This window comes from Cibotium barometz, chromosome 40 (assembly GCF_041138505.1).
Source record: "Cibotium barometz isolate CiBa-2024 chromosome 40, ASM4113850v1, whole genome shotgun sequence".
Taxonomy (NCBI): domain Eukaryota; kingdom Viridiplantae; phylum Streptophyta; class Polypodiopsida; order Cyatheales; family Cibotiaceae; genus Cibotium; species Cibotium barometz.
In genome coordinates this window covers 46,350,970-46,366,029 of record NC_141085.1, presented here as the reverse complement: position 1 = coordinate 46,366,029, position 15,060 = coordinate 46,350,970, and the positions used below count along the sequence as shown (strand labels likewise).

At 43.0% G+C, this 15,060-nt stretch overlaps 1 protein-coding gene across 1 annotated transcript in view; it reads left to right on the top strand.

Moving 5' to 3' along the window:
• Positions 1 to 315: 315 nt before the first annotated feature.
• Positions 316 to 15,060, top strand: part of EMB2753 (tetratricopeptide repeat (TPR)-containing protein) — a 53,386-nt gene continuing 38,641 nt past the window's right edge. The window contains exons 1-9 of the mRNA XM_086779681.1: positions 316 to 619; positions 2,070 to 2,148; positions 2,269 to 2,351; positions 2,465 to 2,614; positions 2,767 to 2,882; positions 3,171 to 3,276; positions 3,400 to 3,471; positions 13,962 to 14,077; positions 14,725 to 14,857. Of these exons, the coding sequence (XP_086635807.1) occupies positions 569 to 619; positions 2,070 to 2,148; positions 2,269 to 2,351; positions 2,465 to 2,614; positions 2,767 to 2,882; positions 3,171 to 3,276; positions 3,400 to 3,471; positions 13,962 to 14,077; positions 14,725 to 14,857 (906 nt within the window). The 5' untranslated portion in view covers positions 316 to 568. The remainder of the gene's footprint in view (positions 620 to 2,069; positions 2,149 to 2,268; positions 2,352 to 2,464; positions 2,615 to 2,766; positions 2,883 to 3,170; positions 3,277 to 3,399; positions 3,472 to 13,961; positions 14,078 to 14,724; positions 14,858 to 15,060) is intronic.

The following is a 15,060-nucleotide window of genomic DNA, read 5'->3' as shown; positions in this document are numbered from 1 at the left end:
GCAACACCATACAAGAGAGCGTGAATGGTTCTAATACTAGATTTGTTTTTGTTTTTCGAGCCGTTAGAAACGAGCAAGCTCGTTCTAAGACTCGTACAGAGAAACACTTTTGTCATTAGCTTCGTCATCTCCAGTCTTAGAGACGATTTCGCTACTTCCTTAAAGTATTATCCCAGAAGACCCATGAGCTGGGCACAACAGCGACCAAGTACTCTCGAAAGAGTCTAACACCAGACAAGAGAGTGTCTCCTTCAAGCCTTTATGAGAGTATGGTGTTCCAAATCTATCTATACAAACCATCTAGCTTCCCTATCTATTATTTGTCCTCAAAAAGTAGGGAAAGGGTTTTCGCGTGTAAGAAAAGCGTAGGGGAACAATCCCACGAAGCCCTATCTCTCGGGACACAACAGCAGCAGAACAAAAGCAACATCCTTGCCATCTACGGCTCTACCTCTGCGCCGGAGCCCTAGCCCCGGCTCGACGGAACCCTAGCCCTTCGGCTTGCCGGAATCCTAGCTGGTCGTCGTCTTCTTCGACCTCGAGAACCCTAGCGCTGCGACGGAAGACGATGGGAACCTCGCTGCCCCCGAAAGAGGCCAACCTCTTCAAGCTCATAGCAGTAATCTCTCTCTCTCTCTCTCTCTCTCTCTCTCTCTCTCTCTGCGCGCTTCTTGACTCGACTTTCTGTCCCGCCGATCGGTTGGCGTGTTCACTGAATTTTCCGTCGCTTCGCATCTGGGAAACACCCGTGCGACCCTCTGGGCGAAACCCTAGTATTACAGCTATTATTTTCTTTATTCCTTTCCAGTTGAAGTGCTAGGCTCCTTTTTTTTTTGGGCTGTTTATGTTCTACACTCCTCATCTGGTCATTTTCAAGTGTTATCAGAGGTAAGGGAAGTTCATCTTGTAATCTGCTGGTAGGCTTTTGGACATGAAAAGCTATTTGAGTAAAATAAAGCTCTTTCTAGTTTGCTCAAATCAGTACAGAGTGGTTTTGTTGTGCTTTGGTTTTGGCTCAAAGTGTTTCGTGAACATGAATGAGATGGCAAACTGCATAACAAGCATGCCGAGTCGTGGGCCTTGAAGAAGATGGGAAACGTGAGCTAATCCTACCATCATCTTGTCAGTGAAGATATTAGGCCTACTGGGTCTCAAACCTGACCTTTCCAGGTTTCATAAAGCAGGCATAGAGTAGCTTGTGCTCACCCAATTTGCAGCTTGGTTATCTCCCCTCATCGGGTGCAACGAGTGGCACTCTGAAGAGCCTCACTTGCACGTAGATCGGGTTTGGAAGACCTTGTTTTCAAAATTGGCAATCATTTAAGGGCAGCATCACAATGTCTGGAAGCATCCCTTTTTCACCATCGAAGCCAGATTCTGCTTCCTTTTAACTCGAGGAACTAGCATCGGTCTTCATATGGAAATGGTGATAGTTCTAGTGTTATCATTATTCAATCACTTAATGTGCATTTCTTGAGCTTTGGCTATGAATCAACAAGGTGGTGCATATTTGCCCCAAGCATTGCAACCCTTTTGGGTTTGGTGTTTATGGTCTGAGTGAGACCCTTTGGGAACCAGGTGAGGCTATATTGTCACGTGTGATGCCATATCAGAATAAACCAAGTTAACAAACAAGTACATGCCCATGCAATCTCATAATCCAGAGCAATAGTGAATGCCACGTTTGGCATTCGTGAGAGTGAACCATCATGACGCATGGCCCAGTAAAGCACTTGGGCCAGTTTGATGGCATGGGGGCTTTTTTGTGTTGTGCATTGAGGTTCTGAATGTACTCAATCACATGGCATTAAATTTAGTCAAGAAGTCATTTTGTTCTGTTATCCATGTACTTTTTGCTTACATCAAGGCAATACTGTGCCATGAATTCTGCCTGGCCTGGAAGTGGCAGAGTTTCTGGTTGATGTCTCTTAAGGTTGCGTGCGTAGGGTGGAACTTAGTGCCTGTGTAGATGAGAGCTTCATTATGTACTTGTTCTCTTGGCTACGTACAGCTGGTGTTGCAAGGTACAAAGGTAATGTCACCTGGTGCTTTGTATTTTTGTTTGGCAGAAATCTTACGAAACAAAACAGTACAAGAAAGGGCTGAAGGCTGCGGACCAAATTCTGAAGAAATTCCCTGAACATGGAGGTATGCTAGATTTTTGATTTGGAGGGTGTAAGTGAATAGTGTGCTTTTCCTGTGAGAGGACTGTCACAAAGCTCTTAGCCCAAAGCCTCATCTGCTTCTGGAATTTTGTATGCTTGGCAGAAACCTTGGCCATGAAGGGACTGACTCTAAATTGCATGGACTGCAAGAGTGAGGCCTATGACCTCGTACGGAAAGGCTTGAAGGTTGTGGAAGATAACACCATTTTGGTTTATTGGAAGTTGGAACCTCAGCCCCCTCCTTCCTTCCCCTCCTTGTTGCTTTGGAATTTCATCTGTCTAAATGTTGTTTTTGGCAGAATGATTTGAAGAGCCATGTCTGTTGGCATGTGTATGGCCTTTTGTACCGTTCAGATCGTGAGTACAGAGAAGCAATCAAGTGCTATCGAAATGCCTTGAAAATTGACCCAGAGAATATTCAGATTCTTCGGGATCTCTCACTTCTTCAGGTGTTGCCTTAAACTTCGTATGCCCTTGTTGCATATGTTGTATCAGGAGCTTGATCTGGGGGATAGCTTTGGGTTTTGATACGCTTAGATTTTGATTAAGTAAATACGTGTTTCTTTTGGACTTACATGCAATTGTATGAAGTGTAATGCAGGCCCAGATGAGGGATTTGGGAGGATACGTGGAAACATGCAGAATTCTGTTGACTCTGAAACCAAATCATCGCAATTATTGGATAGGCTTTGCAATTTCACATCATTTGAACATGGAGTATGCTCAGCTCTCTAAATATGATTGGATTCATGCATTGCAATTATGTCATGGTTATGTCCATGCCCATGCTCAACCTCATGCTCATGCTCAGGCTTATTCACATGCAACATGGATATGCAGTTACTGCACATGTATATGCATGTTGCTTCTGCATTTTCCATTGCAATAGAAGGCCAGTATATATACACTGTTGTGTTGTACATGAGTTGAGATATCAAGAGGTAGAGATGCTTTGTGTTGGTTTTTGAGATTGACAATTGCTCCATCTTCTTTTTACATGACCAGTCCGGGCAAGGCAGTGGATATACTAAATGCTTATGAGGGTACCCTAGAAGAAGACTATCCTCCGGATAATGAACGATATGAACATAGTGAAATGCTTCTGTACAAGGTTAGTGAGTGTAACTATGTTGTATGCTGTATGTGCTTCATTTGGGAAGCTGTGTTTTGGATTCTATGCATTGTGTTAGTATCGAGTACATGAGGCTCAAATCTTTGAGGAAATCATGTGCAGGTCTCTCTTCTAGAGGAGGCTGGAGCTTTGGACAAGGCTTTCGAAGAGTTAAACAACAAGGCAACAAAAATTGTATGTTATGTATTACTTCCACATTTGTGTGCGTGCGTGCATGTCTTACGTCCCAAGGCTAACCTTGAGATCGTTAGGTTAGGTTAACCATAGCCTAAGTGGGGGTAAGTAGCTTTTATAAGACATGCTATATTTGGCTCCTAGTTTATAGGAGGCCTATATAAGTGACTTTATGAGTTAGTTCGAGGGAGAGCTCCTCAGACTTGGACTTGAGGCCAGGAGACTACTCCCTGCTAGCATCTGATGGGTGTGTGTGCTCGGTTGGTATGGGATGCTAGGGACTTTGTACGTGGAGCCGTGCCTTTGATGCTACTATCCCCTTGTGCACAGGGGTGAGTTTGAATGGCTCTGCGGTAGGGCCGTGAGCTAGAAGCCTGAGTCTCTGTGTTTTCCTATTTGTTTATGCTTAATCTTAGGGTCTGTTAGCCCTGGAGACTTGACATTGGTATTAGACCCAGACCTGCTGGAATTAAGTAGGGGAAACACTCTGGTAGGAGAGGAGAAAATCCATCACGTGGATCTTCCAGGGGGGTTCTAATTTGTGGGCTACTTTTTGTCTTCTATAAGTGAAACATGGGTTATTGTTGTCATAACCAAGAGTTTGACCAAGACTCTGGCTATGCGTGTAGCTTGGCATGCCAAAGGATTGGCATGGATCTGCGGGAGTCCTTGGCTCAGGGGTGGTTCGAAGCATAGAACCTACTGTTGGGAGGTGGGCTAGTGTGCCTCCCTCTTAGGGGGTTTATACTAATCACTCGTTTGCATTTAGGAGATCCGTGGGGTTGTAACAATGTCTGTGTGTTGCTTGTTTTCTGACAATCACCATGTCAACATGTTTATGGGTGAAATTCCAGATCTTACTACTTAGTCGTCTTAGTGCCCATAAGATTTTGTGGGTGTATGAAACAGAGAGCTGGTTGTTTTCTGTAGAAAGCTTTCACTTGTGTGCCTTTTGGTTGTGCTGGGTGTTCATGCTTTTTGGACTCTTGTGCATGTGAGAGAGACAGTGATGGCATCAAAAGAACTAATCTCAAGTTGAAGAGAGAATTATATCGAAAGCACCAACTTTGATTCAATCATCCTTGTGCTTGCTTCTACACATTTACATACAAAGACACATAAAATAACAAACTTATGATCTCTCTATTTTTTTCACCCTCTCCTAACTATATTTCACACCAAATACAAAATAAAGCGCAATAATAACTATTGGTATATATATATATATATATGGAGAGAGAGAGAGAGAGAGAGAGAGAGAGAGAGAGAGAAGACCCATCCATAAATAATCTTAAATCTTATTACATTATCTTTACCAACTTTTTCAATGGAATGCATTTCAATATTTCCCTAAAAATGAAGCGCTTTTCCTCGGAGCTCCTACATCTACTACCCACAATGTAAAATCCATCTAATAACCAATGCCTCTTTGATTAAAAGGAGCTTGAGATTGTCATCTAGCCTGTAAGGATCTAATACTATATAAATATATCGAGGATTAATATCATCCCACCCATCAGAGCCAAGAACTTCCCATTTTAGGCTACGTGATATCCAAAAAAGCTCAATTGTGGCATCTCCTCAAAGAAGATCGTATCCAATAATTTGTTATTGTCATAGGTCAACTTCAAGATATTTAATGACAGAAAACCCTAACTTAGGACTAGTTTATAGTAGATATAGGGATGCCTGAGAAGGATTGTAGCATGCCAAAAACTGCCATACAACGCTGACTGCTGAGACACATGGTATGGGGCTAACTATGACACAGGCCCACGTGTGTCAATTCATAGAGCAGACAGCAAGGCTGGTATGGGCTGCATTTATGGGCGGACTACAGAGGTGGGATCGCCATCTGAAAAAAGCGTGTGGGGGGTTTTTTTTGGCAACTTTCACCATGAGTACCCTTTATGTTAAAAAAGGAGTGAAGTTGGCGCCCAGCTATTTTGGGATTGTACTTGGTATTTTGGGGGTGTGCTTGGTTTACAAGCTCATAAAAGCCTGCATGATTGAAGCGTGGGCTGAAAGTCGACCTCTGTGAGTTGTATCTTGTCTAAATGCTGAAGCTACAGAACTCTTACCCATTCAAGGCAGCCATTTTATGCTTTCTACACTATTTGATTCCCTGCAGAGTTGCTGAGATTTCTTCATCTTCTACTCCATGACGGAATTGTTTTTAGGGTGGATGCTTTTGGTGGCAAGCCCACGATGGTGTCATCTGTTTATGACCTCGTGAGCTATACTACCATGTAGTCCACAGAGGTGCCTCTCGCCATTCAAGTACATAGGACTTCGATGCCTTAGGTACCATTTCGGTATTTGGGACAGCTGTTCCTATGGCAAGTTCTCGTATTGATCCTAATCTTTACTTTGCTTTTTCTCAACACTCATAGCGGTATCATTAATATATGAGCTATGTGCAACCTTCTCTGCCATCTCGATCGCCATCACCTGCATCTCAACCTCTTACATCTCCTTTTGTGGATTCTTTGTACTCCACTGTGCTTGATTTACAAAGACAGTTGGAGGCCCCCCAAGGTGCAACTGGTAATCCTCCACCTCTGTAGGTTTCCTTCCACCCGTGATCATTTTCCGGTGAGAAGAAAGAGCGAGGAAGTTTACTCGGACAGCAGGCTTGGGAAGTGGACTGCTTTTTTTAATCCATACAAATACATTGACGCTTAGCGTATTAGTCAGATTCAACTTACGCTTTAGTGTGAAGTGTTTGCATGGTAGAAGGACCTCCATGTGAAACCAACAATATGGACTGATTTTCAGCATGTGTTTTAAGACACAATTTGTCTTTATAAACAAGATAGATAACTTCCGACGGTTGTTAAAATTGGAGGTGGAAAAAAAGAGCATGAACAACTATTTCCTAAGTTTAAAGACCTGGTTGTAACACGCGGAAGCTCTGGGTAGTCTTCTTTCAGCCCTAAACACTCTTGGAAACCTTCTGATGCAAAAACGCACCATCTGATGCAAAAACGCAGGTAGAGAGAGAGAGAGGGAGAGAGAGAGAGAGAGAGGTGCTGGAAATTCAGTATAATCTATGGTACAAAAAAGGTACATGTCTGCAGCCCTGGGCTGCCTTCTAGAAAAGGTGATAACACCCCAAAATTCAGTCCCAAACTAGGACTCCTATTGACTCAAACCCCTAGTGGGCTGAATAAATACAGCGTGGAGCACTGGGCCTTTTTATATGGGTCTTGGACCCCTTTTTATGCTGGCCGACTGCTGGTCGGCCAGTTCCATGTCCATACAAGCTAGTAAACGTTGCCCGATTGGATGATCTACTTGTCCATGATGCGCCTGCTGCTGCCCCTGTGTACTGGTTCATGGTCTTTATCTGTTTGCCTCTTTTGGATCTAGCCTTGAGAATGTCCATGGCATCTGTGATGCACATGACATCCCCCTCTGCTAAACTCGATGACGGGAATCCAACCTGCTCTTGGATGACTGTCATCATCCCAATCCTGTCCCGAAGTCCATCTGTCATCATCCATCCCTGGCAAACCTTTTTCTCTGAAAACCCGGCCTGTTCTCCAAACCACTCTCTCTGATGAAGATCTATGCATCTGGTCTTCCTCTAGTCCACAATCCATTCCTGCCCTGACTCTGAACACCGTCTTGGTCTTCATTCCTGGAATTGAGTCTGGCACTCTCACATCACCCTTGGAGGATCAACCTCCCTTGGGACCGTTACCTGAGAACCTATCTGGCTCATGGAACTGCCATCCCCATCTGGCACTGTGGAACACCACCAACAAACCTCTTGGGAGTTCTTCCCGCTTCTGTGCTCCTCGCCTTGGGCTTCGAATCCTTGTACTTTCCTGTACCTTGGACCTGTACACCATCATCTGGGACTGAATCAGTGTTTAGCTTTGCTGAGCCTGATGCTCTGATACCAATGTAACATGCGGAAGCTCTGGGTAGTCTTCTTTCAGCCCTAAACACTCTTGGAAACATTCTGATGCAAAAACGCACCATCTGAGAGAGAGAGAGAGAGAGAGAGAGAGAGAGAGAGAGAGAGAGAGAGAAGTGCTGGAAATTCTGTATAATCTATGGTACAAAAAGGGTACATGTTTGCAGCCCTAGGCTGCCTTCTAGAAAAGGTGATAACACCCCAAAATTCAGTCCCAAACTAGGACTCCTACTGACTCAAACCCCTGGTGGGCTGAATAAATACAACGTGGAGCACTGGGCCTTTTTATATGGGTCTTGGACCCCTTTTTATGCTGGCCGACTGCTGGTCGGCCAGTTCCATGTCCATACAAGCTAGTAAACGTATGGATGATCTACTTGTCCATGATGTGCCTGCTGCTGCCCCTGTGTACTGGTTCATGGTCTTTATCTGTTTGCCTCTTTTGGATCTAGCCGTGAGAATGTCCATGGCATCTGTGATGCACATGACACTGGTGAACCGTTGTAAGCCACGTGTTGGTTTACATGCTATATTTGTTTGGTCTCATAGGTTCTCCAAGACCATTTTCACTCACTAGACAACATTTACCGTTATGCTAATTTTTTTTGATGATAACGTTGTCAAAAGGGGTGGTGAGCGTGCATGTGATACCTCATGAGAGAGCCAAAAATCCTCTAAAGACGGGAAGCAAGGGAGAGTTAGTCGTCGCAATGCAATTCCAAGAAGGCTCTGCGCCACTTATCAAGGAACAGATGGTGAGGGCGTAGAAGAATAACATGTGCTCCGAGTGCAACCAGCCCGCGATCACTACAGGGATTGTTTGAAGGAGAAGTCTTCAGGGGGTAAGACCTCGGTACACATGATGGAACTACAAGGTAACTCTTTGATTGCTTTTGTTGAAATTCGTCATCGGGATGGTAGTAGTTGCCAGGGGTGTTAGAGTAGTGAGTGTACACTGCCTTTGGTCCGCATGATCTCTTCTGAGGTGAGGGGATATATAGGCGGTAATCGGGTGCAGATTCTATTTGACGACGACTCGAATCACAATTTTATTTCTTTACGTTGGTGCAGATAGACTTCGGCTACACACGGTAGCAAGTGATCACCATATGTGGTCTATCTTGCCAGGGATATAGACGTGAGTGCGAGATGGAACGGTGCCTAGGTTGGATGTCCAGGTTTAGGACTACCTAGAGGCTTTGGACTTCCACATCATGAATCTTGATAAGGTGGACGTGATCTTGGGAATGTCTTGGTTTTTTGATAAGAGCGAGACAATGATGTTGGATTATTGGATTCATAGGCTCTCATTTATTCACAGACGATGAATTGAGATTTTATGATGTAAACTTGACTTAGACTTTAGCCGAGGATATATATGAAGCTCTTTTTGATCCAAATTTCGAGTCGTCGTTTTCATGATCTTTTCAATTATGAAATTTTGTTAAGATCATTTGGTTGTGAATGTAATTCTATCTCAAGCAGTGAGGTTTCTAAAGAACATCAAAGTTTGGATGATATTTTAAAAGAGTTTCGTGATGTATTTCCGAGACGACGACCAAATGGTTTGCCCCTTGACACGAGCGTTGATTATGCGATTGAGCTATTGCTTGGTAGTAATCCTTATCAGTTTAGCTAGAAGGAGGAGGACGAGATTGCTTGGTTGCAAGATTATCTTAATAAAGGTTTTGTTCAGTCTAGTAAATCTCCATGGGTGCTTTTGTTCTTTTGTCACGGAAGAAAGATGGTAGCACACGCTTGTGTGTAGATTACAAATGCTTGAATAAACTCATTGTTAAGAACATGTATCCTTTGTTGGGGATGGATGACTTGGTAGATCGTCTTTAGGGTATTAAGTATTTCACTAAGATTGATCTATGGTTAGGCTATTACCAAATAAGGATCAAACTTGAGGACGTGCCCTAAGGCTGCGTTTCGGACGCACTATCGCTACGATGAGTTTTTGGTCCTATCTTTTGGGTTGACCAATGCTCTTGCTATTTTTCAGCAATTTAGGGTCTTTTGTAGATGTTAATATTACTTTCTTTCTTTCTCACGCAAATCAAATACGACTGCTTTGAAATAACTGACCTGACTCTTTCTTATGGTTGCTTTGTATTTTAGGGTTTTTCTCTACACTTAAGATCTTTGGTGTGCATTTTAGGGTTTCCACGTTGTAGGGTTCATGCTTGGGTTTTGAGGTTCTCTCATGCTTGCCTTGCATTTTAGGGTCTTCTTAGGATTTTTGTTTGTGTTTTAGGGTTCTTTTATGGTCACATGGCATTTTATCATTTGTGTTTCATGGGTAGGATTTTTGTTTGCATTTTAAGGTTTTTTTGCATGTTAGGATTTTCTTGAGTTTATGGTTTTTCTCTACTTTCTTTGAGTTTTTTTTTTGTTTCTTTGTTAGTTCTAGGGATTTCTCTTAGCATTTTAAGGCTTTTGTGTTTTAGTCTTTGTTTCTGTGCCCTTTCAACCACTTTCCCTACGCCCTTAGTCTCACACGTAACCTTTATATGGCCACTTCCTTCTCTCCTAGTCTTTATCATTTGCTTCAACCTAAAAAGAAACTGTGGAGGATTCATCAAAGCCATGGAGAATGCTTTCTATGGCCCTCTGAAGCTCGCCTCGTTGGATGCCTCGTCTCTAAAAGCACTGAGGTCCCCTAAACCCTGAATGTTTCATGAAACAATCCGCATATCAATCTCGTTGTGATGCGGCACTAACGGAACTACCCTCCACTCGAAAAGTCTTGGACGAGGGTTTAGGCGGGGAATAATCACAATATGTGCGAGGGCAAAGGTGCGCCAAGTGCTCTGGACTCCATCGATCACAGTATAGATATCTATAAGAGAGGAAAAGAGGTATCGCCACAGAGGTATCCATGAACACAAAGAGCAGCACCTCCACACTGGAGACTATCATCTCTCCGTCCTAGCCACGATGGGCTGAACCTCCAAGCTCCATCCTAGCCAAAGGCCGAAAATGAGTGAGAATGTCGGTGATGCAGAGATCGTGAAGATGATGGGAGAGCTCAACTGCCTAACCTTGAATGGCAGCTACCACTAACATTTATTTTGTCTATACCTGGGAAATTGTCCTCTTGGATGACATACTGAGTTACCTTAGGATATTGGAACAACACATATAGCATCTGAGAGTCGTCTTGGAGACACTTAGACGAGAGAAATTATATGTGAAGGAGTCAAAGTGTGACTTCTTCAATTAGGAACGTTTGTATTTGGGTCACATCATTTTTGAGGTGTGAGGCTTGATCCGGATAAGGTTCGGAAGGTCCTGGAATGTCCATCACGGACGAGTAGACATGTGAAGTCATGTCTTGGTTTCATTGGCTTTTTATCAAGCCTTATGCCATGATTGCTACCCCTTTGAGTTAGCTTTTAAAGGGAGTGAGAAGCAAGATGGGCAAGATACGTCTTCTGTGGTTTGGAGTGACAAGTTGGAGCGGTGTTTTGGAGCATTGAAGGAGCTAGTCACCTCAACACCTATTTTGTAGATCGTGGATCCTAGTAAATGAATGTTGGTGATTATGCAATCACTGATGCCTTGTTCTGGCCTGAGAGACTTGTAGCAAGAAGCTTTTACAGGCACAGATGAGGTATCCTACCCAAGAAAAGGAGCTTTTGGCAGTAATCCATGTAATGAAAATTTGAAGTTTTCGTCCAAGTTGCAGTCAGTTGATATTGTGTTAATTCTTTCTATCTTTAGTGGTGCATATGTCCTATCAACTACCTTTTTGTTGTAATAATTATTTCTATTTGTTATGATCCTAAGTGCTAGGCTTCATTATGGCTGAGTTTGCCCTGTATCTTCGGAGCTCTGACAGAAACTCAGTACATGGACCTCTTTATGAATGTATGCTCTTATGTGTGTGTGTGTGGGAGCATATATTGATATACCAAGTTCTACACCCACTATTGGGCATTGATGACGTTAGTGGGGATGTCGTAGTATCTAGTCCATATTATGCATGATGAAGTTGACATATTATGCATGATGAAGTTGACATATTATGCATGATGAAGTTGATGGTTTATTGTCTTGTGGATGACTACCATGAGGTTATAAATTGCACTTTCTTATAAGGTGAATTTGGACATGTTCTTGGATTCATCTAGGTATATACTATCTATTTGTATGGATCTCGATTTGTTGTGGACCACCACTTGTTGAAGTATATTTGTAATCAACCTAACCTGCCTTGAAGGGTCGGAAGGCTATATGGGTTGACCCCATGGAGGAGTTTGACTTTGAGATCCGTTAGCGTAAGGGAGTAACTAATTGGGTTGTTGATGCCCTTAGTTGGATCCTCGAGGTCAATGCTATCTCTTGTAAAGAGATAATGATTGGCTTCTATCTCTCTCTCAGAGGGTGTTGCCAACATGATTCCCATTTTGGTCGAATCTGGCAATTGGTCCAGGCCGGTTGTAGCCCACGAGATCTGAGTATTTTGGACACTCCTAGAAGTGCTGCTAAGAGAAGATATTGGAAAAGTATTCAATTAGAGGTGGATTACTATTTAAGGATGGCAAGGCTTGTGTGTCTAGTGATTTGGACGTCCAAGCTTTGATATTGCATGAGTGCCATGATGCACGTAGTGTGGGGCACCTGGGCATACATAGAACCTTGGCCTTGGTTCGTCGGTATCTCTATTGGCCATGCATGAAATCTTTTGTCGAGGATTGTGCAGAAATGTAGCCAGTACCAGCTTAAAAAAGTTGAAAGGCTAAGAGCTGGAGGGTTATTGTTGCATGTGCGGAAGCCTTGCTATATTGATACACAGTCCTAAGCTTGATGAAGGACAAGATGTTGATTTATACATGATTAAGACAGAGGAGAGAGAAGAAGAGAGATTTGTGTCAGGGTTTTTCCATATTTAATATGGTACAAAAAGGTTGCGTAAATGCTTGTACATGATGCAGGTCCTTGGTCATTCACGGAGGGTTGACCTCTGGCCTCTACTTAACTTCTATTGCTACTTATGAATGAATGAATGATTTGATGAAATGACTTCTGCGGAACAAGACTATTCATGTAGATGTCTAGCCATGGCACGGGCGTGCACGTGACACTTATTGACTGATTGATGAAGATGGGTAGATTATCCCTACCAAGTCGTCGGTGAAGAGTTACGAGTTGGCTCGGCTCTTAGTGGAGCAGTTGTGCTCTATGGATTGCTCGCGGAGATTGTCAGTGTGACTGGGATCCCAAATTCACTGCACTATACTGGCAATCAGTGTTTTCCAAATTGAAAACACGCTTGAGCATGTCATCTTTGAATCATTCCGAGTCGGATGGTCAGTCGGAGAGGACAAACCAGACTATGGAGGATATGTTGAGGGCGTATCTCTCCAAGACACAATCTGAGTGGGAAAGGTATCTCCATAGATTGAGTTTGCTTATAACAATAGTAAGCATGCGGCCACTGGTTTTAGCCCATTTATGCTTATGACGGTTATCAACCAAAGTCACTTAAAAGATATACAAGAAATATCGAAAGTTGCAAGGGAAAGCGTTAAAGAGTGCTCATGATTATCCTCAGTATTACATGAGGGCATGTAGGTGTATCTTAAAGTCCCAAAGGACTCTTAAGGCGACGAGGAGTGGCAATCATTACAAGTCATCTTCTCGATGTTGTGGTCCTTACAAGATCATAAAGAAAATTAGTGATGTGGCTCACCGGCTAGCACTACTTCCTAGAATCAAGATCCACCATGTGTTTCACATAAGTACGTCCAGGTGAAGGTGATGAGATAGTGCTAGTGGCGGAGATTCCTAATCTCGAGGACATGAGTAGGTATATTCCAATGGAAGACATGTACTAGATAGTCTTGACATACCATCTATTCAGAGTACTTGATCAATTGAAAAGGACGGTTTGAGGTCGAGGCTAAATGGGAGTGAGTGTGTAGTCTGAAGAGTCGCTTCCCCGGATTCATTGGTTCCTAAGGGGGGAAGTATGTTACTTCCCAAGGATAATGAGGGTCAAGACCTTCAGGTTAGGTTAACCATAGCCTAGGGGTAAGGAATCTTAAGTGGGGGTAAATAGTTTTCATGAGTCATGCTATATTTGGCTGCTAGTTTATAGGAGGCCTATATATGTGACTTTATGAGTCAGTTTGAAGGAGAGCTCCTTAGACCTAGTCTTGAGGCCTTGAGACTACTCCGTGCTAATATCGGATGGGTGTGTATTGGTGGTATGGGATGCGAGGGACTTTGCATGTGGAGCCATGTCTGTGATGCTACTATCCCCTTGTGCTCGGGGGTGAGCCTAAATGGCTCTATGGTTGGGTGGTGAGCTAGTTGCCTGAGTTTGTGTGTCTTCCTATTTGTTTATGCTTAATCGTAGGGTCTTTTAGCCTGGGGGCTCAACAGTGTGTGTGTGTGTGTGTGTGTGAGAGAGAGAGAGAGAGAGAGAGAGAGAGAGAGAGAGAGAGAGAGAGTTGTCCTCACAAGGCTTGAAGAGCATAAGAGTTTTGGGTGGAGTATTGTCAGCGATCCTTTCGCAGTGGATATTTGTAAGATCTAATGTATATTATTGCAGGTTGATAAACTAGGACTCACAGAAATCAAGGCTTCCTTGCTACTGAAGCTAAATCGCTTTGGAGAAGCTGAGGAAACTTATTATTCTTTGTTAAACATAAATTCAGAAAACTACAGGCAAGTTAAAACTGCCTCCCTCTCTCTCTCTCTCTCTCTCTCTCTCTCTCTCTCTCTCTCAACAACACACACACACACACACACAGACACACACACACACACACACACACACGAAAAAAAGTGGGAAGAACTTGGGTCAAAAGAAAGGATTTCTGGGAAAGGAGTCGTCTGTTATGGGATTGTGAGGCCTTGTATTCTACAATCTATCCGTCAGTATATGTATGTGTGCGTGTGTGAATCTGGGTTTTTTTTGTGAAAGGATGCTTGTCATGTATGTATTCTGGTTCAATATTTTGAAACCCAGTGAGCACCTTATGCTTGGGCGCTGATGAGAAATTAGTATTGCTTGGCTTACCAAGGGTCTCTCTCACTCACACACACACACACATTTTTTTAAAGACTAGTTTTCTTGATTTATATCATGACTTGTAAATTTCTGTTTTAGTTGTTATTCTATTAGTTGATCCTTAAATTTACAAATGACTCTATTATTTCTTTATGTTTTTGTATTCTTTTTTAGTTTTTCCTTGTTTATGTTTGTGTGTGGTTAAAAAAGTGGAATTCTCTGAATTTGTAAGGCTGGATATATTCTAGTTTTATGAAAGTATACTTATTCCAGTTCACTCTTGCCATGGTGCCTTTTTCAGATACCATGAAGGGCTACAGAAGTCCTTAGGGCTGTCTTTTGGAAATGCTACTATAGAGAGTGGTGAACAGGCGAAACTTGCTGAGTTGTATTCCAGTCTTCAAGCCAAGTATTCGAGCTCTGTTGCTGTGAAGGTAACTTCATGCCGGATACATGACTCTATGTATTGCCCTTCATTGTGTTTCTTTCGAAGCTATTCCCCCCTCCCTCCCTTCCTTCCTTCCCCTTTTCCCCTTTTGCACAAAAACCAGTTCCACGCTTGCACGATCCAGTTGAAATGTTTTTGAAATACTTTCATGGAACTCAATCCAGGGAGCCTTTGGCATCTGTGGTAATG